At 39.0% G+C, this 23718-nt stretch overlaps 1 protein-coding gene across 4 annotated transcripts in view; it reads left to right on the top strand.

The window, feature by feature from the left end:
• The window catches only part of LOC103721937 (serine/threonine-protein kinase 3/4), a 41620-nt gene that overhangs the window by 10321 nt on the left and 7581 nt on the right, over positions 1 to 23718 (top strand). For all 4 annotated transcript variants that reach the window (XM_008812326.4, XM_008812325.4, XM_026810360.2 and 1 more), the window contains exons 3-10: positions 13756 to 13783; positions 13870 to 13992; positions 16227 to 16338; positions 16505 to 16542; positions 16657 to 16710; positions 20377 to 20445; positions 20537 to 20653; positions 20795 to 20863. In XM_008812326.4, coding sequence (XP_008810548.2) covers positions 13756 to 13783; positions 13870 to 13992; positions 16227 to 16338; positions 16505 to 16542; positions 16657 to 16710; positions 20377 to 20445; positions 20537 to 20653; positions 20795 to 20863 — 610 coding nt within the window. The remainder of the gene's footprint in view (positions 1 to 13755; positions 13784 to 13869; positions 13993 to 16226; positions 16339 to 16504; positions 16543 to 16656; positions 16711 to 20376; positions 20446 to 20536; positions 20654 to 20794; positions 20864 to 23718) is intronic.

Below are 23718 nucleotides of genomic sequence, written 5' to 3'. Positions count from 1 at the left end.
TTGAATCACATAAACATGCTAGTGACTATTCTTGATTGGATAGGCCCAAAAGAAACTAGTATTCGAACACGTGTGACCAATGATCAACCCTGTTGGCTAGGTCCGAATCATTGTCAAACTAGAGAGTAAACATTTAATTCAAATGTCCATGCATTTTTTAAACATAGTTTGGCATCTCAGTACACATTTCCATCATGCAAAATCAATAATATAATCATGTTATGCCGAAAAAAGTACATCCTTGACTTATATTTTTTTAAAAATAAAATTCTTATGCAGGGTAAGCCAAGCATAATAATATTTATTTTCACACATTTTATTATTAACTGTATAAGGTAAAATTTTCAAGAGCTGCTATTATTTCAAAATACCAAGGACTTTATACTAAGGAGTAAACATGTTGATTAAGATACAAGTTTCAAAAATAATTTTTCTAAAAATTAACATAAATACACTAGGGTGATGGAGCCACTTACAGATCTAGATTATCAAGTTCCTTTATCAAGGCTCCAAACATAGTTACACTTATTTTTTGGGCAGAAGAAAGATCCCACGAGGCTGCGAGGCATTCTCAAGACTCCACAATATAGGATTCTTCTAGATATATGCCCACATTGCTAAGCCCAATTCATCACCTAGGAATCCTTTCTATCCCCAATTTTAAGCTATTCATTAAGAAGGTTAGGGTTTTACCTCAATTAAAGGATTAGAGTGTAAAAGATCCCTATGCTAATCTTCTTGTTGTCTAGATGATTGAGCCCCTATGTAAAATCAAGACCAATAATTAGAGGAGAATAAAGAGTGGATGAAGGACAACAGTGGGACAAAAATGAGGAAGAAGATGAGAGGTAAGTCTAGTTGGGTGGTTGTGCCCGGCGGCCGAAAACCAACCAGATCCATGACCATTGATTGGATCAAGGGGTAAGGGCCCAATCCGGGCAAAGGGAGCATGGCAAGGGCTGCTAATGGTAGGATCTAGCAAGGCCTAGGCAAAGGATGCGATGGAGGTTGGTAGGATAGGCGATTGCATAGACATAGAAAATCTTTTTTTTTTTTTTCAATATCAAGGAGAGAGAGTGAAAGAGAGAAAGGGGTCTTGGCATTTGTATCAATTTTTAAATATCAATTTTTTTCAATGGAGAGATGGGGGAAGAGAGACCATAGGCCGAGTTAATAAAGAGAGATGTCAGAGGCTTGAAGGCAAGGTTTGCCGAATTGGTACCAGAGGAGGTACTGGTCGGTGGCCAGTTCGGCACGGTACGGATTTGTACCATATAGGTTCAGAGCGTATCGACACAGGGAGAGTCAGAGAGAGGGGGGATGGAGAAATAGAGAGAAAAATAGTCAGAGGGAAGAAGAGGAAGAGGGAGGGGGAGAGGCCGAGAGTGGGCTCGAAAGCCCTCATCGTCGTCAAGGGAATGGAACCCTAGGTCATAGTGTTAGGACCGAGAGATGAAAGTGGATCCTAGGTTCTTCGGTGTTTAGCATGCTAAATTTTTTCATCATTTTTTTTAAAAAACCATGGCTGAACCTGATTGGGTTGCCTACGTACCCCTTCATAAGGGGGATCAAGCCATACGTAGTTCTTTTTAAGTTTCAAAAACGCAGCGGAAAAATCGAATCAAACAATTTAATTCATGCATGCTTACAAGATCAAATCTAGAAATCAGCACCTTAAGAACACATAGGATTATGCCGGAATCGTTTAAACAATTATGCTAAAACTTTCATGCATGATTAACTATCAGATCTGAAACTTAAGAATTCTATTCCGATTAATCTCCGAATATCCATCGAATGGATTCTGGAGATAACTCCGTGAGGAGCCCCAAAGGAGGGTAAAACCTCGGAGAATCAGACCTAGACCCTGACTCCAGAATAAAAAGATTAATATAGAATTAATACCTTTTATGATGGAAGAAACTTGTGGATCGGATCTTTGACTTCGCAGCCACGCACACGAATGGCCTCTACGAGAAGTACACGCGAAGCTCTAGGTAGATCGTCTTCCGCGGGAGTGCTAGCTCGCGCAGGAACGTTGCAATGGCTGAAGCTGTCTCCTTCTAAACACTCAACCTTTAATTGTTCTTCAAGGATATGGAGGATGGACGTGAGGAAGAAGGAGAAGAAGGGATGGAGGCCCTCAGGAAATTTTTTCAGAATTTTTTGAAACCTCTAAATATGGTATATTTTGAACCCAAGGCATGGGGGTCTTTTATAGCCAAAAGACCCCCCCACGTATCACACCTAATTTAGCCAACTAATTTGGCTGATAAAATCCCCAAAAAATTCTGGTGGTTTGCCAGCTAAGAGGAGATAAACATATCCAAATTTCGTGCATTTTGGATCCCTAAAAGATAGGAATTCATGCATCCAAAGTTCAGCCGCAGACCACCCTATTTCATGCGCCATGCAATCCCTACAAATTAGGAAATTCATCTAAATCTTTCTAGAAAGATTTAAGGCGCCATTTTTATAGGAAATATAGCCCCACGCCTCCTCTCTTCTCACACCAATTTTTGGCCAAAAATAAAGAGGATAGGCGTAGAATATATTGGGGATATATTAAGGTGTCATTCTTCTCCAAGAAGATAAGGATGGGTTCCTAAAATTTAGGGATTCTTCTCCTTATCCAATTCTGATTATTTGGACCCATAATCCTCATCAAATAAGGTCTTCTAATTGATTTGGATCAAGCCCAATCCAATTGGGTCAAGTCCCATCAATTGGGTCAAGCTCAATCTACTTAGGTTGAACCCAATCCAATTAGGTCAAACCCTGGTGCAGCCCAAATTGAATCCTATTCAATTTGGCTCAACCTAAGCCCAATTACTCGATCAAATTGAGTTCATTAGCAATCTAATTGCTAATTAATCCTCCAATAATTCAATAATTATTTTAATGCAACTTTTGCTTAGGATAATTTGTCAATCGAATTGACCAAATTACCCCTGAATGATTCTTAATCATCAATCAGCCATTTGATCAACCTAAAAACTTCTATGCGTGTGACCTCATAGGTTCGAACCTAAGCCGGTAGTATAGGAATGTCTTCCTATACTAATTGATGTGACCATCTAGCAATGGTACCCGACGTCCGGATAGGCCGAATATATGCGAAGCAAATATTCTAGAACCCTGGACTATGGTTACTGTATAATTCAATCCCTTTGACTCCTAATGCCAGGATGGCTTAGAGCTCACTGTCAACCCTATAATTAGTACATCCATTATGTGATTAACTTTAGATATCCCGTGACTCCTCACTGGGATTACCCTGGCCAAGGTTTTGCTAAATTAATCACAAGACATTATTTCCTGTTTCCAGGAGGGGTCAATTCCATCTTAACTCATAACTGACTACGCAAGTACTTGACTGCACCCAGTGACCTTCCGTCACTGAATTAGAAATTCAGGTAGTCCGGTACCAAAGTACAGTGAGTTGCTTGCTAGTCACAGGTTGCGGTCTCAGGTCAGAGGGCCAAACTTATACCCATATCCACTCGGAACATCTCTCAACAGTAGAGCATTCCGGAATTGGTCACATTCAGTGAAATGTACTCCTACACTTCACCTGTATGGCATACCAGTGTCTCCACACTCCTTGGTTAAGAGGACAACCAACGTATATGTCACACAACGACCTAATCTTGATAATGTTGTCGTCCTAGTAACAACATATCATTTGGTCGCGAACAAGTTTAAGGACTCAAAGATAAATCCTCCTTTATCATAACATAAGTCCTAAGGACTTCATCATATAAGAGTTCATTTGAAGATGAAATGATGAATAATGCCAAATAATACTTTATTAATTTGTCAATTCATTTACAAAATTCAATCATCAATATGCTGACGATTGACATTTAGGATACAATTTCCAACAACTCCCACTTAGCCTAAAGCCAATCGGCACAGTATCTAATACCCATCTTCGACTTGTGTTCGTTGAACTCTTTGATGCCGAGGACTTTGGTAAATGGGTCAGCCAGATTTTCTTTTGTGTCAATCTTCTGAAGATCAATATCACCTCGTTCTATAATCTCTCGAACCAGGTGATAGCATCGCAGAATATGCTTGGTCCGCTGATGTGCTTTAGGTTTCTTTGCCTGAGCTATGGCTCCAGTGTTATCACAAAATATAGGAACTGGACCATCAATGGAAGGTGCCACTCCCAGCTCGGTGATGAACTTGCGCAACCATACGGCTTCCTTGGCTGCATCAGATGCTGCGATGTATTCTGCTTCACATGTAGAATCTGCCACTGTATGCTGCTTGGAACTCTTCCAGCAGATGGCCCCATCCTTAAGAGTGAAGATATATCCCGACATGCTCTTGCTATCATCTTGATCTGACTGAAAACTTGAATCGGTATATCCCTTAAGTTTTAAGTCAGAATCACCGTAGACAAGCCACTGATCTTTAGTATTTCTCAAATACTTAAGGATGGTTTTTACAACCTTCCAGTGGTTGCTACCTGGATCAGACTGGTATCTGCTCACTACTCCTAGTGAGTATGCCACGTCTGGTCTAGTACATGTCATGGCATATATTATAGATCCCACTGCCGAAGCATATGGAATTCTATCCATACTCTCTCTTTCTTGAGAGGTTGTCGGACAATCCCTTTTAGAGAGGTTAATTCCATGGCCCATTGTAAGATAGCCTTTCTTAGAATTAATCATACTGAACCTTTTCAGTATAGTATCAATGTATGTGGATTGGGATAATCTAAGCAATCTTCTAGATCTATCTCTATAGATCTTCATCCCTAGGATGAAAGATGCTTCTCCCAAATCCTTCATGGCAAATTGAGATGATAGCCATACCTTTATTCCTTGTAATGCAGGAATGTCATTCCCGATTAAAAGAATGTCATCCACATACAAAATAAGGAATATAATAACTGAACCATTTGCCCATTTATAAATGTAAGGTTCCTCTTCATTCTTAATGAAGCCATATGTTTTGATTACCTTATCAAAACGTATATTCCAACTCCGTGAAGCTTGCTTTAATCCATAAATGGATCTTTGTAGCTTGCACACCTTAGACTCATCTGTAGATGTAAAACCTTCAGGTTGTATCATATATACCTCCTCTTCTAAATCTCCATTTAGAAATGCGGTCTTTACATCCATTTGCCAGATTTCATAGTCTAAATGTGCTGCTATCGCAAGCACAATCCGAATGGACTTAAGCATTGTCACAGGAGAAAATGTCTCGTCATAGTCAATACTATAACGTTGACGATATCCCTTGGCAACCAGACGGGCTTTATAGGTCTCTACCTTTCCGTCTGCGCCCCGTTTCCTTTTGAATATCCACTTACACCCTATGGATTTAATCCCTTCGGGTGGGTCAACTAATGTCCATACATCATTGACCTTCATGGATTCCATTTCGGATTGCATGGCTCCAAGCCATTTATCAGAGTCATACCTCTGCATTGCATCCATATATGTGATCGGATCCTCATCGTTTTCATCAAGTTCGACAGGATCCCCGTCCCGGATCAAGAAACCGTAGTATCTGTCCGGCTGACGTGGTACTTTACCTGATCGTCTTAACAGTGCATCTAAGATGGGTTCTGGATCTGATCTAATCAAATCCGACTCAATTGGTTCAGTGGATGGTGTCGGGTCTTCTGCATGTTGAACTTTCCTAAGCTCAACATTAGAGCTTCTACTTCCTTCTCCAAGGAATTCCTTCTCTAAGAATACAGCTCTATTGCTTACGAACAACTTTTGTTCTTTAGCAAAGTAGAAATAATATCCTTTAGTCTCTTTAGGGTAACCGACAAAGAAACATTTGTCAGACTTGGGTTCAAGTTTATCTGTTTTCAAACGTTTGACGTACGCCGGACACCCCCAAACCCTAAGGTGAGAAAGCATTGGCTTATGTCCAATCCACATCTTATGTGGTGTTTTATTTACAGACTTACTTGGAACCTTATTTAGAATGTAGCAGGCTGACTCAAGTGCATATCCCCAAAAGGATATGGGCAAACTAGCAAACCCCATCATGGATCGAACCATGTCTAACAGAGTTCGATTTCTCCTTTCTGATACACCGTTATACTGTGGTGTACTAGGAGGAGTCCATTGAGAGAGAATTCCATTTTCTCCTAGATATGTCAAAAACTCACTGGTGAGGTATTCACCTCCTCGATCTGATCGAAGAATTTTAATACTCTTTCCAGTTTGTTTTTCTACTTCATTACGATATAATTTGAACATTTCAAATGCTTCAGATTTGTCTCATTAAATAGACATAACCATACCTCGAAAGGTCATCTGTAAACGTAATGAAATATGAATACCCACCTCTAGCATTTGTGCTCATTGGCCCACATACATCAGAATGTACAAGGGTCAATAAGTCACTGGCTCGTTCACCTTTTCCGGTAATAGGTGATTTGGTCATTTTACCAAGAAGGCATGATTCACAGGTTGTCAATGATTCACAATCATTAACATCGAGGATTTCCTCTTTACTTAACCTGTTCATCCTGTTCTTGTTAATATGTCCTAGCCTATGATGCCAAAGGTAGACATCCGTGACATTATCTATTCTAGGGCGCTTATTGGACTTGTACATTACATGAACAGGCTGTGACAAAATGTAAATGCCATTACTCAGAGTTTCATTCATTACAGCAGCATCATTCCAAATGATATTGCAATAATCCTTTTTTATTGATATTTCATAACCATTTTTGGCCAAAAGGCCTACAGAAATGACATCCATAAAAAAACTTGGACAATAGTGACAATCACTAAGGACATTTACATGAGAGCTGAATTCAAGTTTAAGAATTCCTAAAGCTAGAACTGGAACTGATCTTCCATCTCCAACATTCAGGAACCTTTCTCCTTCTTCAAACCTCTCACTGACTTGTAGCCCCTGCAACGAATTGCAAATATTAAAAGGACTACCGGTATCCAATACCCAGGTCGAATTATCACAAATAGAAAAATTGCAAGGTGTTATCATATAAGTACCTTGATTGGCAACTGATTGCCCACTTTTCTTAAGCCGGTTCGGATCGAGGGATGTAATATAAAGAGGACAGTTCCTCTTCCAATGTCCTTGCTTCTTGCAGAAGAAGCACTCCTTGCTCTGATCAGCCTTTTTATTCTTTTTCTGACTAGGCTGAGCATGGTGCACTTGTTTCTTTTGAATTTTATTTTTCTTTTTCCCTTTCTTAAAGGGGCGACCCTTGGATGAACCTCCCACAAAGTTCACCGTTTTCTTAAGAAGTTGGTGATCATTCTCAAACGTCTGTAGTAACCCCAACAATTGGTGATAATTCACTATAGGTTTCGTCATACGAAAATGAGTGAGAAAAGGACGGTATGATCCAGGCAATAAGTTTAGTATGGCATCCTTCCCCAATTGATCATGAAGGGGAAAGCCAAGAGAGCTTAGACGCTCGATCAACTCAATCATGTACAGTACATGATCAGTTACCGAAGTCCAATCTTTCATTCGGGCGCTGAAGATGGCACAACTAGTTTTGTGCCTCTCAACGTTGTCAGGAACACCGAATGATTCATTCAACACTTGAATGATATCTTCCGGCTGCGTATTCTCAAAACGCCTACTAAACTCATCACTCATTGCTGCCAACATGATGCATCGAACAGTGATCCGATCACTAAGCCACTTCTGATAAGTGTCTCTGACCGATCTTGATGCATTAGCAGCGGGCTGCTTAGGTGCTGGATCCATTATCACATAAAGGATCCTTTCATGCTCTAGCACTATTTTCAGTTTCCTATGCCAATTATTAAAATTTGGACCAGTCAACTTGTCATTGTCCAACAATGAGCGAAGTGACAAATTAGTGGCCATTTCTGCATAAAAAGAAAATTTGGCTATTAGTATATGAATTGACTAAACTCAATAGACTTGGACTTCAGTCTAAAAGTACTCTCACTATTTTATACAAATTGGTAGCCTCTACCTTCAATTCGAAAAATTACTCTTAATTCTTTAGTGAGCACTAGAACCCAATAGATCGCATATAGGCCCGAGTGTGGCTCGGCTAACCCATATGCACCTATTGGTAGGTTCTTAGCCAATTGCTTCACCAAGCAACTTTTAGTGATGATTTTGCCCTAGGTTCTTCGGCAGGCGTGTGGCGCCTCCACCGAATACCCTAGTCAGGTCCAACCATTAAATGATAGGGTTAAGTCTAATCAACTAATAGACGACCAAGCCCGAGTGTGGCTCGGCTCACCTGACCGCCTATTGAAGGTACACTTAACTCATCATATATTGAATATTTCAATGCTTGATAAGTACCAGGCGTGTCACGCCTCCAATAATTATCAAAACATTGGATCCATTATCACCCAACTTAATGAGAGGCTATGACCTAGTTATCCCCATAACCATTTCATTTTAAGGACCTAATAATTTTAGAGGATTTCATAATTAGGATAAATGAGAAGATCCGGTTAGTCTAATTTCTCCCACTGACTTCACCAAATCAGATTAGACTCAAACCGGTTAAGGAGGCACCTAAATCAGTCAAACTGATTTTTCTTATAGGCATGGGCTAACTCGAATCATTAAGTGATCCAATCAAAATGTGATTGACCATGTCGGCCAGGTAAGTGAGATCGGTGGAAGGGATATGCCATTAACTCGACAAAGACGAATCAGTGCGAGTAGCTCCCAATTAAAAACCACCGGTCAAAACTGCCAAATTTACCTTAGACACCGACTGGTTAATCAATTTCGATTTGATTACTCAAATGACTCAGGCTACACCTCTGAGCCTAAATCAAGTTCCATCTTGGTCTAATCAAAGACATGGACTTAATCCATCTACAACTATTGTAAATTGACCTAGAATTTTCTTGACCTAATCTAGTTACTACTTAATTAGATTTGATCAATTAATTCTATTTGTCCATGTATGATTCTAACCTTAGGTCTAACCCAATCCTAGGAACTTAATTCAAGCTAACCCATATGCCCAAAGAATTATGCAATGTCAATTAATTGAGTTACAATTCTATTTCATAACACTTAATTCTCAATTAAGTTTAGACTTATGAAAGTTTTGATCATTGCATATTTCTTTTTAATTACATATTAATTACAATCTTTCAGTTCTTAAAACATATTTTCAGATCTGAGTTTTTGTAATTAATCACATGTAATCAGATTTAATTCATATTTAAGTCATTATGTTTAATGTTCATGCATCACATATACATAACAACATGAATTAATTCAAACAACATACATCTTATGTATTTGTTTTTTCACTTTTATTTTCAGATCTGATTTGTTCATTAAAATCAGAGATTATATGAATCATAAACTTTATTTAGATCTAATCTAAACAATATTATGATTTCAGATTTATTTATGTTACAAATCTTAACACAAATATGCATCATATGCATCCAAAATTTCAGATCTAGTTAATCATGCATAATCAGCAATTAAATCAATCATAAAAAATACCTTAGATCTAATCTAAGCATGCTCATAATTTCAGATTTAATTGCAAAAATTAAAACATAAAAGTTTAAACACGAAACCTGGCTCTGATACCACTGAAAGTGGATCCTAGGTTCTTCGGTGTTTAGCATGCTGAATTTTTTCATCATTTTTTTTAAAAAATCATGGCTGAACCTGATCGGGTTGCCTACGTACCCCTTCATAAGGGGGATCAAGCCATACGTAGTTCTTTTTAAGTTTCAAAAATGCAGCGGAAAAATCGAATCAAACAATTTAATTCATGCATGCTTACAAGATCAAATCTAGAAATCAGCACCTTAAGAACACATAGGATTATGCCGGAATCATTTAAACAATTATGCTAAAACTTTCATGCATGATTAACTATCAGATCTGAAACTTAAGAACTCTATTCCGATTAATCTCCGAATATCCATCGAATGGATTCTGGAGATAACTCCGTGAGGAGCCCCAAAGGAGGGTAAAACCTCGGGGAATCAGACCTAGACCCTGACTCCAGAATAAAAAGATTAATATAGAATTAATACCTTTTATGATGGAAGAAACTTGTGGATCTGATCTTTGACTTCGCAGCCACGCACACGAATGGCCTCTACGAGAAGTACACGCGAAGCTCTAGGTAGATCGTCTTCCGCGGGAGTGCTAGCTCGCGCAGGAACGTTGCAATGGCTGAAGCTGTCTCCTTCTAAACACTCAACCTTTAATTGTTCTTCAAGGATATGGAGGATGGACGTGAGGAAGAAGGAGAAGAAGGGATGGAGGCCCTCAGGGAATTTTTTCAGAATTTTTTGAAACCTCTAAATATGGTATATTTTGAACCCAAGGCATGGGGGTCTTTTATAGCCAAAAGACCCCTCCACGTATCACACCTAATTTAGCCAACTAATTTGGCTGATAAAATCCCCAAAAAATTCTGGTGGTTTGCCAGCTAAGAGGAGATAAACATATCCAAATTTCGTGCATTTTGGATCCCTAAAAGATAGGAATTCATGCATCCAAAGTTCAGCCGCAGACCACCCTATTTCATGCGCCATGCAATCCCTACAAATTAGGAAATTCATCTAAATCTTTCTAGAAAGATTTAAGGCGCCATTTTTATAGGAAATATAGCCCCACGCGTCCTCTCTTCTCACACCAATTTTTGGCCAAAAATAAAGAGGATAGGCGTAGAATATATTGGGGATACATTAACGTGTCATTCTTCTCCAAGAAGATAAGGATGGGTTCCTAAAATTTAGGGATTCTTCTCCTTATCCAATTCTGATTATTTGGACTCATAATCCTCATCAAATAAGGTCTTCTAATTGATTTGGATCAAGCCCAATCCAATTGGGTCAAGTCCCATCAATTGGGTCAAGCTCAATCTACTTGGGTTGAACCCAATCCAATTAGGTCAAACCCTGGTGCAGCCCAAATTGAATCCTATTCAATTTGGCTCAACCTAAGCCCAATTACTCAATCAAATTGAGTTCATTAGCAATCTAATTGCTAATTAATCCTCCAATAATTCAATAATTATTTTAATGCAACTTTTGCTTAGGATAATTTGTCAATCGAATTGACCAAATTACCCCTGAATGATTCTTAATCATCAATCAACCATTTGATCAACCTAAAAACTTCTATGCGTGTGACCTCATAGGTTCGAACCTAAGCCGGTAGTATAGGAATGTCTTCCTATACTAATCGATGTGACCATCTAGCAATGGTACCCGACGTCCGGATAGGCCGAATATATGCGAAGCAAATATTCTGGAATCCTGGACTATGGTTACTGTATAATTCAATCCCTTTGACTACTAATGCCAGGATGACTTAGAGCTCACTGTCAACCCTATAATTAGTACATCCATTATGTGATTAACTTTAGATATCCCGTGACTTCTCACTGGGATTACCCTGGCCAAGGTTTTGCTAAATTAATCACAAGACATTATTTCCTGTTTCCAGGAGGGGTCAATTCCATCTTAACGCATAACTGACTACGCAAGTACTTGACTGCACCCAGTGACCTTCCGTCACTGAATTAGAAATTCAGGTAGTCCGGTACCAAAGTACAGTGAGTTGCTTGCTAGTCACAGGTTGCGGTCTCAGGTCAGAGGGCCAAACTTATACCCATATCCACTCGGAACATCTCTCAACAGTAGAGCATTCCGGAATTGGTCACGTTCAGTGAAATGTACTCCTACACTTCACCTGTATGGCATACCAGTGTCTCCACACTCCTTGGTTAAGAGGACAACCAACGTATATGTCACACAACGACCTAATCTTGATAATGTTGTCGTCCTAGTAACAACATATCATTTGGTCGCGAACAAGTTTAAGGACTCAAAGATAAATCCTCCTTTATCATAACATAAGTCCTAAGGACTTCATCATATAAGAGTTCATTTGAAGATGAAATGATGAATAATGCCAAATAATACTTTATAATTTGTCAATTCATTTACAAAATTCAATCATCAATATGCTGACGATTGACATTTAGGATACAATTCCCAACAAGAGAGAGAGGGAGGGGGGAGGCTACTTATAGGTGACACCAAGGGAGGGGTTGAGGGTGAGCGTCAAGCTTTGATAGGGCATGCTCCAAGGGTCGTGAGCATCATGGGGGGGTTTACTACTATCACATGCGGTGAAGGTGTCTTGAAACATCGTGAACCGAATGGGGTGGGAGAGGCTTTTTAGCAAGCCAGGGAAGGGGTTTACTTGAACCGAGCAGGGGGTAATTGAACCAAGTTGGAGGGTGGGGGGGTTAATCGATTAGAGCTAGTTCGGCTTATTTATTGAGCCGACATGGCGAACTATCCTAGTTCCCAATTGGTTTGGTATAACCCAAACCAAGCAGTTCGGAGCAGTATGGCGGACCATGCCTGGCTATGCATCAGTCAAGTAGGGGTTTGGCGAGGGTGCAGAAGTTCGGCATACATTGGTGACAATGCTCGGAGGGCTGGTAGCAAGCAGAGATAGTGCCGATGCGGCAAGCTTGTGTTTGGGCGACAAAAGCAGAGGAGGGAGAAAAGAGATTGGGATTGGTCTGGGATCAGTCAAACAATTATTGGCAAGATCCATCTCAGTAAGGAGGGGATAGTGAGGTGATCGAAGAAGAAAAAGTGAAGGGATCTATGACAACGATGGCAAGTTAGATGAAGGAAGAGAAAATGGGGAGCTGAATAGGGGTTGAGGCTTTGGCATTGCAAGCAGTGCCCGTCGGTGAATTTGACTCAGTGTGGCAGCGAGGAAAGCTAAAGAGGACCTAAGAGAGAGATGCATGTGGAGTAGAGGAGATGGGACATGGTGGTGGAACAGGGAGGGAAAGAAGGAGAAAATAGGGGAGTGGGAGAGATGACCTCCAGACGATTGATGGGCAGAAGCTGGCGAGGAAAGCAGTAGTACTATAGTAGGGAGAGAATCAAGTCTAGAAATAGCTATGGTGGTCATGAACTGAGGAAGGAGGGAAAAAATAAGAGACGTGGTTTCCAGTGATCTCGCGCATGCCTCCATGGTTTTGGATAGTTTTACACATGCATAAGGAGGACAAAGCCTTCGACAATCGTTCTAAACTCATCCACTCTATATCAGGCATGATGTGCCGTACTGTACCAGTACGGGTGGCGTACCGACCCTCAGTATGCCAAAAAAATTCGGTACCGTATCGTACCAACCATGGTCTGCCGTACCGGTCCGGCTTGAGACCGGTACCGAATCAGCGTGAAATCTGGTACCGGTAGTTTATTGTTGAAGAACCGGTACGGGACCGGTCCGGGCTGCCACCGGTACACCGACCGGTACCAGTACGCCGGATCTTGGTACCAACACTATGCTACTGTGGCATCGATGCGAGGTCCGGTACCGGTACGGCGAATCCTTATATCATGCAGACATTTTGCACCGATCCCTCTTTTCCAGCTGGAGAATCTGTGGTCTTTTCTCCCTTTACGATGGTGCCACCCGGCTCACTAGTCGTAATCGGCTATATGGTTCAACAAAGCCAATCCACGGGACTGTGGCTCATTCTCGGCCAGTCCAGAGGCTCGGTCCTCACAAGAGATGAATAGAGTATGGTATTAGTCATCAACGAAGCTTGTATACTTTATATTTCGTATAAGTTGCTATTGCATTTTATGCACTGTAGTTTGATGTAAAACTTGAGTAGTACTTAATAATCAATACTACCTATCTTTTTCTTATGTGATTTTTTTCGATATACTAATACATGCTTGTTTTTTTTATTATTATCTACCGTAGCGAGGATGACATTGAAGATATTCAAAAGGTTAGTTTTGGAAATAACAACATTGCTATGAACTCCACTATAAATCACCAGAATTTTACTTTGATAATTCTTTTGTCTCCTTGCAGGAAATTTCAGTATTGTCCCAATGTCGGTCTCCATATATTACTGACTACTATGGCTCCTATCTGCATCAAACCAAACTCTGGATAGAAATGGAATACATGGCTGGGGGTTCCGTTGCTGACCTAGTAGGTTTATATTTTTCTTCTGCTTTTTGGTATTTGTTCACTCATCGAATTTTTGCACAGTTCTTGGTTCAGCTTGTTATATTATTTTTATTTTTATCTTATTTCTTTATTTGAGAATAAATTACGGTATTTTATTGTACTTATAGAATAATAAAGAAATAAAACTATCAAGTATTTACGATGACTGCCTATTTTTAAGACCGATTTCTATTTAGAGAAACCCTGTCTTCTTGTTATTCTTTTGATCTAGTGAAAGTTGGATTTCTTAGTGCAATGACTATCAACAAATCAAAGTTTGGATCTTATAAGCTAGTGTACTCTTTTGGGAATGTAGTGTAGGGTAGGGTCTACTGTGCCGGAACTAGGGCCCAGACTGGTTGCCCCGCGGCATGGAAAGGTACGCCCCCTACTATTCCGTGCCGGCCTCGTATTGACACAGTAAAGGAAGCGGGAGAGGGGGTGAACAGGAGAGAGGAAAAGAGAGGGAGAGAGAGGGAGGGAGAGAGAAGGAGGTGGCAGAGGTCGGCGGAGGGTCGACAGAAGTTGGTGACCCGGGCGGAGCAGGCGGAGGAGGGCTCCGCGGTTGGGTTTTCTGTTTCGTTCGAAATAGAGGTTTGACCCTTTTTATATTTCTGCGATTTTTAAGTGAAGTCGGCAAATTGCTTGCCGACTTTACTTAAAAATCGCCAAATTAAAAAGGGGCCCTCCTCTGCGCGGCTCGCCGGCCTTCCGCCGACCTCTCTCTTCCTTCCTCTTCCTCTCCCTCCCTCTCCGCTCACTCTCTCTTTTTCTCTCTTTCTTTCTCCTCCTCCCCCTTCGGCGACGGGTTTCATTTCGTTGCTGGAACCGTCCCAGTCCGCCACCGAGATGGCTTGGTTCGACCCGAGCTGCCTGGTTCGGAACGGTTCTGCCGACCCTGGTGCACGGACTATAGGTCACATTCTCATCCAATGCCCTTTGTTAATAAATCATAGAACAATTTTTTTTTCCAACTTAGCGCTTCTTCAGTATTGCTTTCTATAAACTCCACATGGAGGCTTTCTCATACACTTTGTCTTAATCATATGGTGCCCCCTTTAATGCTTTGTCATCAAGGTTATTGAGGCAATCTACATGGAAAATAATCTATGATTTTTCATGGGAATATGAATTCCACTTTAGGTGGTGTTCTACAGGGTGAACATTCATCTAAGGTTGGTACCTGGTGAAGCATGAATATCGCTATGCCATGCGATGATCTTGAAGGAAGTTTATTTTCTACTAGAAAAAGGAAGTTTTTGCAGGTCCCTGGAAGGAGGAAAAACTACCTCTATGGGTGGTTGATGAATTATACAAACTTGAGAAATTCTTTGTCTAATTGCTCCATTGGAGTTGTGGGAAGTTGTTTTTTCCAAACTTTCCGCTGAAGATTACATTATTAATATATCATCTCTTTCTTGGTTGCGGAATCGACACTGTAAACCAGATCCTTGTTCAAGGGCCTAAAGTGGTTTTAAGATCTTGAGTACATGTGGACCACAGTGGGGAGGATCTGCCTGACAGTCAATGTGGGTCATATTTGGTAAATACCTGTAGTGGGATGTGGATTATCATCTCGCATCATTCCTGACCATCATATTTTTGCATTGCACTTACTCTACTGGTTTTGTGCTGATTATTGTCATGCTTGTTTAACAGGATTTCTTCTTAAATTTCTTACTGTACCTGCTTTCAGTTTACTAAATAAAAGATGGTTCCTACGATACACTAGTGATGGTGGAATTTTTTCAAGTTTGATTAGCTTAATCTGTTCCAATGAATCTCTCTACAGACTACTGGCATTTTTTCCAGTTTTTTTTTTCTTAAATACATGTCAAAAATTCTTCTAGCTATATGAAAGATCATTACCTATAGATTTCACCTCCAATTTGCTTGAGCCTCTAAGGGAGTTCTAGGTGAGATCTGTGATGGAACTTAACCAGAGAAAGTTTTTGAGAGTGATAGATGTATATATGCTACTGAGGTCCTAATTTGTTTCTGAAAGTGTAGTTTTAATTCATAGTAAAGGTTATTTATTAGTGGTTGAAGCCAGAATAATATGATGTTATTTTCTCTACTAGCAAAAGAAAAGCTGTTAATCTCTCTCTAACTGCTGCTCTACATGAGCAAGTTGTTAAAAAAGAAAATCTGAATAGGGCGTTTTTTTCTTCTAATAATATAGTAATTTATATATAATGCTGTCTTTGCTCCTGTAGCTTCAAACTGGTCCTCCGCTGGATGAAATGTCTATCGCGTGCATTCTACGGGACTTACTGCATGCACTTGACTATCTTCACAATGAAGGAAAAATTCATAGAGATATAAAAGGTCTATACTTGCTTTATGTCCCTATTTGTTGCTTATTAGTCCATTTTCAAGATTGTTTGAAACATATAATACTTGCCTTTTGGATTTTTATGCTGACCATCTCGTCTTGTCTGTATCCAAGTAATATAACAAATACCAACACAATCTGTTATCTGATCTTTTGCAGCGGCAAACATTCTGCTTACTGAAAATGGAGAGGTCAAGGTTCGAAAATTATACTGCCTAAAGAGTACTTGATCTATATGAAAGACAGGAAGCACTGTAAAACTCTACAGTCAACTGTTGCATTTACTTCTTTATGCTGCCTTTTTGTTGTAGGTTGCGGACTTTGGTGTTTCTGCACAACTGACGAAAACAATATCAAGAAGAAAGGTCATCTTTTTGTTACATATTTTTCTCCTACGAAGCCTACATAGTTCTAATCAAAAATAAGAACAATATGATAGAAACCATACAATATCAATAACTTTAAAATCAGAAACAGAAAAAGAAACCATTTGACTAATGCAATATCATATAGGCATATTTTCGCAGCAAAACATGTTTGAGAGTGTGCTATCGTATGAAATGCCTTAAAATGCTTACGACATAAGATACACTACTAGCGGCTAAGAAGGCAAATGCTAGCTTGCATAAAGTATGATTGGACACCAAAGACACTAAGACACATGTCAAAAGAATGGTTCTTGAGTATAAAATTTCACCAGGATCAAAGATTTAACCTTGGAAGGTTTTGGTCATGGGCAGTGAAGTCCTTGTATGATTAGTATCTGTTATTTTCTGGTGGCAAAGTGGGACGTATTTAATGAAATTTCCACTGGTTTAAGTGCATAAAATTAGAATTCCATTTGGTGATACACTTCTCCATGAAAGGTCGTGTTAAAAACAAGGTATGCCATACCATATTGAATTGGATGGTATGGAGCATACCGTACCGTACCGGCTTGGTACTAGTATGCGGTATAGGGAGTGTATCGACACTCGGTATGTTGACCCAGTCTTTGTACTAGGTGTGCTGACATAGTAACAGGATGGCACTAGTACGGGGCTTGGCACTGAGATGGCATACCTTGGTTAACAATGCCAAAAATTACAAGCTACACTCTCTTGCCAAGTGATTTTGAAAGATATGGTTTGTGCAAGTCATTATCAAGGAAAAACACGGCAAGGAGTTTGATGAGTAGAGATATAGGGCATCTAAGAAGAAATTTCATTCCTCATACTGAAAGATATCTGCAAGATGGAAAATAAAATTTGTAATGAACATAGATTTAAAGTTAGCAATGGGTTATAGAATTAGAAGTTAGAACTATTACTGACCAGTACTTAGGAAGACATTCTTGGACTTTGGAGTGCAACACAAAATACTACCTCAAAGGGTCCAACATACTGTTGCTTGGAATTAAGTCCAAAAGAATCGTTCTACTGGGGCATGAGGAGTGTGTAGATATATCTTGATCATTATTTTGAGATGCCTTCCTTGGCACCTTTCGTTAGTCATTTGAGAAGTAACCTCATTTTATGCATGGAGTGATGAAACCTCACTATAGGAGAAGTAACCGTAGCCTCAAAGAAATCGACTGTTTCCTATCTACCCCATTAATATGTCAAGATTTAGCTAAAATTTCCCAATATGTGCAGATGATATTCCCTCTCACCTTTTTCTCTCTATGCATGAATGCACATGTACAAGTTTTGCATACTATGTTAATGCTCATATATAACTATCATCAGTGTTCATCATCATTCAAGCCTTTTCCCCACCAAAATTTGGTTAGCTTTGAGCACTACTCTAAGTTGAGAATACTCCACGGAAAAATTTAAGCAAAATTTTCTGATCGGTTGTCAATCTGACACCAACCCTTGATGAATTAGTGCTGGATTTTTGTCAAGCCAACATTAGGCAAGAGAGAGGTCTGCCATAAAGTCTAGAAAGCCAGTTAATGGGTAAGAAAAACTACCTTATTGGTCCCAATTTAAGTCCACGCATAGTTTCTACATATGTGCGTGTGTACATGCACGCACATTTGGATGCATGCTCAGGGTTCCTTATTGGTATATATACAAGCATACATGCGTATCTTCTTTTCCATGTCAATATACATAGTGGCCATTACGAGATCACTTGATGGTTCCTAGAAATCTTACATCTCTTCCAAGCAAGGTTTACTATATTCATTTATTTTCTTATGATCTTGGAGGCCTTTTTCTATATTATTATGTAAAATCGGCCATAAAGTGTAAACTTGAATGGTTGAACTTGAACCTGTCTTGCTTGGTATAGTAGGTCTTCCGTCTCATCTTTATATCGTCCTTTTGAACTTATTGACTTACATTTCCTTATTTGGTAAAAGATTTGCTTGTTATCTGCACGAAGCTTCTTTTTGAAAAACACAATATATAAAAAATTTGGATCTATTATATAAATTTGGTTTTAGCAGTTTATGATAAAGAATTTAAAGAGGATTTCAAGAACTTCAAATATTACTATACTTAAAGAGAACCTCTCTTAGAACTATTCTAAAGGCATTATAACTGGCAAATGCCCATTGGTGCATTTGAAAAATCCTAGAGCACATGAAAATAATTTAAAATTTTGGATTCTTTAAATGCTATTTTTCCGTAGAAACAACATGAAATATTTAGTTATCCTCACAAATGAGCAATGGTTGAGGCAGGCCTTCAAGCTGACTGACTCCAACTTTCTAAATCACTGGAAGCGTTGTTAAGGGTTTTCCAAAGGCTTAGGGTTAGGTGATTAGACTTCAGTTCAGGCAAGGCATAAGCCTTGAGGTGTAAGAAATAAGTATTTTATGGTTTAACTTTTTATTGAAAATGAAAGGCCATGCAAGAAGGAAGAAATATGGATATACTTGTTTTGTACCGATAAATGAGGTTCTAGAACATTCCAGAAATGGACACATCATGAACAAACACAATTAAAAGGTTTGTGCTGTATTCATTCACTCTGCAAAGACAATGAAGAGGTCAGAATTATGCAATCTCAGACTGGATATCTTGAATAAACATCCATATCTCGCAATATTGCATCTCCAAAGCTAGTGTCAAAATCCTGAAATGTTGAACCTAGGTCCTTATCATTTAAGCAAGTTTGGAAGGGCATGCATCATCTCACCAGATCGTTAAACTAAACATATACAATAATAAAAGGAGCTACAACTGATTATCATGATACTAAACTAAATGGTAAATTTGTTCTTGGGACCTTGTTACCGGTCTCTAGCTAACTTGTGGATTCTGCTAAATTTGGCTAGCTGATTTGCAGCATTGCAGCATTCTCTTGGAATAAATCTCAAACCTGTTAAAGCGTTTGAACTTTGAAGAGTTATCACACTTATCTTAAAAAGGATGCAGTAATGCCATTATATCCTAATATTGGAGTTGTAAAAATGCTACAATATATAAAGATAAGGCTATGAAATAGTATGCGGTTATTCAGGAGTTATACAAGGATAATCAAATTTGAGGGCCACTTTTTTATTAATGGTCTTGAGGAAGAAAGGTTCACAAGTGTAACTTTGCAATAATGGTTGGACAGGCTCACTGCTGTAGCTTTGGAATGAGGGTTAAATAGGTTCCTGCTCTAAGGATTCGTATTTGCCTGGGTTGTCTTTTCCTGACCTGCTAGGCTATAAACTATCCTTTTAGTTGTTCTTGATTCTATCTCGGTTGGGGAAGAGGGGTGCTTGAGTTTCTTTTTCTTCTTCTTACTCAAAGTTTAGCATAGGGCTTCAAATTTAGTCTTCTTCTAGGCATGCCTTTATTAACTAGTCGTTCTCTAATTGTACTATGTACATCTTCCTAAAAAGAAAGGGCACTCTCATTTTTGGACGAAGGAGATTGTGCTGGTTGCTTTTTTTGTATATTAAGATCTGTTTGTTTGATTTTTTGTGATGCATTTTCATGACTTGATCATGTAATGGTGCATCTATATTCTATATTGAGTGGTAAGAGTTTATTAGCTTAACAACTTCTACTATCCTTGCATCTCATACTTATAAGTTGAAGCCTACTCAGACATTTGTTGGAACCCCATTTTGGATGGCCCCTGAGGTAATTCAGAATTCAGATGGATACAATGAAAAGGTACCTGACAAAAATCTTATAGTTTGTCATTATATTTATTTTCAGACTTCTGATGATTTTCTTTCTTAGACAAATCTTATTTCTGATGCAGGCAGATATATGGTCTTTAGGTATAACTGCTATAGAAATGGCAAAAGGTGAACCTCCTTTAGCGGATATCCATCCCATGAGAGTTCTTTTCATGATACCACGTGAAAATCCCCCCCAGGTTTACTCGGACTATATCTATAATTTCCAAATTTTGTTAGCTATGGCCTATGAAGTTAAACCATATTGACATTTTTCTACTAATTGGAAAGTTAATGGTATTTCCATTTAGAAACATTAGTATTTTGTTGATTTGATGCAGCTTGATGAGCACTTTTCTAGGTCAATGAAGGAATTTGTATCATTATGTTTAAAGAAAACTCCTGCTGAGGTAATCTTTTCTTCTTATTACTTAATCATTATCTTCTCTCTATTTTCGAAGGTTACATAATGAACTTAAATGCTTACTAGAGAAGGATTTTTTTTTTTTTGTTGCAGAAAATCAGTTGTTCTAGTTAAGGACTTAACAAATAATATTAGTAGCTACATGTTTGTTTTAATAGCCAATACTCATTTAGTTCATATTATCAGTCAGTTAATTGCTTGAGGATTCTTTGAAACCAGTAGCTAGAAGCTATGTGAGGGAATTAACCAGCGATCGCCGAAACCATTTAGTTCATACCCAGTTGGAATGGTTCAGTACCTTGTTTCGGTTCAGTTATAATAATATTCCCTCCCTGCGGTTTGATGATTTGAGAGCCTTCGAGGCTCTCTCCTTCCCTCCCTCTCTCTCTTCGACCAAGAACTCAAGAAAGTTGGCGATCGAAGCAAGCGAGAGCAAGAGAGAGGAGATAGAGATAGAGCGATCAAAATCCTAACCCTTGATCTCTTATTGCCAAGGTCTTGAACTATAGAAACCCTAAATCTAATGGCGACCAATGTTTCCACCGAGTTGCTAACGGTCGATCCCTTGATCTGGTATGCTTGCCCCACCACCAAGCTCTATATAGTTGGATCCTTTGCCGGCTACTTCCCCCAAGGCTGCATCAAGCAGGCCGCCTCCTCGCTCGATTCCCCTCTTCCTCCTGTCTTCACCGCGTTGTAGCTGGTACCCCCTCCCTCTCTCTCTCTTCCTCTCTCTCCTTTCTTTCCCCTCTCCCCTGTTTTGGTGCGCCTCGGGATGGTACGGTATGGGTCACTTCCTCTCTCTCCTTGTCCCTCTACCCCTCTATCCTTGTTTTGGTACATCCTAGAATGGCACGATATGAACCCGTTCCATATCAAATTGGTTGTCGGTCTGTACGAGCCTTGGCACCGGGTTGGCAAACCTTGCAAGAAACTTTATGTGAGGGAATAAACTAGTAGTTGGAGCATTTAATGCAATTTTTTAATCAGAATTGTTTGGATGCTGATGATGCAAGAGCAATGCTAAATGAGGAAATAAATGTAAATTGGCAAATCAAATGTAAGGGTATAAATGAAAAGATAGATACTTTGCCAATTCAAAGATAAACAAAACATATAAGTTTGCTAATATAGATAAATCACTTGCAGTGAGAGCAGCATTTGGAATGATAGAAGATACAAGTTCCATTGAGCTAATGTCATCTGATTTAGTTTTTAAAAAAGAAAGAATTTGCAATGCACACTAGTGTGCTCCATACTGGAGTGACTGTTTGATATAGTAAAAATTAAGATAAATTATCATCATTATTTCTTTTGTTAAAACATTTTTTTTTAAAAAACTAGTCTTAATTGCCATTGTAAGTTTGTTGAGGTCAAAGGCACGGCCTTTTAAAGTGCAATCCTTTGTTAAGGTGCAGTTTAACAGGTGCCACCCTCAAAACAGGCAGGAGTGAAGCAATTTTCCTTTTTTTTATTAAAAAATTAGAAGTATGTTGATTAACTAAGAGTCCAGGAAAAATGGCCAGTTCGGAAAAATTTTTGAGGTAAAGTTGCATATATTCAACCTCTGGAAAGGTTGGAAGTTGCATCTCGTTAAACTTGATGTACATTGTTAACTCATTCTTTAACAGCTTAAGCTTTTGGGATCAAGTAGTTAATTAACAAGGTATGAGAGCTGAGGTTGTTGGAGGTCGTAGGTTCAAATCCCCTCTTAAGTCGATCATTTATTAAACTAATCTGGTTGTCATCTTGACATATCTCATGTTAATTCCTCCATGTATATAGTCCAGGCCACACATCTTGGCAAGGGGATGTTAAGCTTGACATACATTGTTGGCCCATTCCTACTCAAGCATATGATAAAGAATTGAAAGAGATTGCTTTCCTGAGAGGGAGGGAAACAACAAATGCAGATTGCAACTGCTACTATGACAATAAATGCAACATAGAAAGGTTTTAGGTGCCAATCCATACCATCATGTCGCACCTCACCAGCAAAATACTTTTTGCATATATTTCTATAATGTTTAGTATCAGAGCTTTGTACGACCATTGAAATTTCATAGACAACAACTCATATATATAAAACCCTGATTTGTTAGAAGAATTGTTTCTTTGTAAACTTTACATTTTTTGAAGGAAAGTAAACTCTACTTTCTTGATATTGTGATTTTGATATATGCCTTGTTGCCCCTGCTTTTGTAGTATATATCTACAATGCTTCCACCTCAGGTCTAGAATTTGTGGGAAGCTATGTTGGTTGGGATTCTAAAACATTGACGAGCCAAAGAGTTCATATGTAAGAAGCCTCTGTATGTGTTTTGTGCTGCGCTTCTTTAGATGATTGTGAAATTTATTCATCGGATATTGTGGAAGGTGCACTTTTAGAGCTGGGGCCTTCATCAAAGGATGAATTTCATAGGATAGTCTGATTATTCAAAACTAGGTCCATTGAAGCAACTGGATTAGTACAATTTTACAATCTTAGTTTGCTCGGAGTATATGAAAAAGAAAAGCAAAATTGTTAAAGGTAATATTCTCCGAAAATCTTAAGTCTTGATATGGGTATACATGCTATCAGCAAAATACAAGATGCAGAACTATGTCTAGAAGAAATCTTGAAACCAAAATTAAGTACCTTGAAAGCTAGAGGTGGAACGAACCAACTGCAGGATGATTCAAACTGAATGTTGATAAATGGAAATGTGCATATAATGCTGGCTTCCGTAGGATTATTTGCAGTCCTGCAGATGCACAAGTGCTGCCATTTTTTGGTAGCCTCAAGTGGATGCTGACATTTTGAACTCACAGAACTTAAGAAGGACCTCCTGATCTGTCAGT

Source organism: Phoenix dactylifera, chromosome 11, assembly GCF_009389715.1.
Source record: "Phoenix dactylifera cultivar Barhee BC4 chromosome 11, palm_55x_up_171113_PBpolish2nd_filt_p, whole genome shotgun sequence".
In the NCBI taxonomy this organism is placed as follows: domain Eukaryota; kingdom Viridiplantae; phylum Streptophyta; class Magnoliopsida; order Arecales; family Arecaceae; genus Phoenix; species Phoenix dactylifera.
Note: the sequence above shows the minus strand (reverse complement) of the source record. Positions and strands in the feature narration are given on the sequence as shown.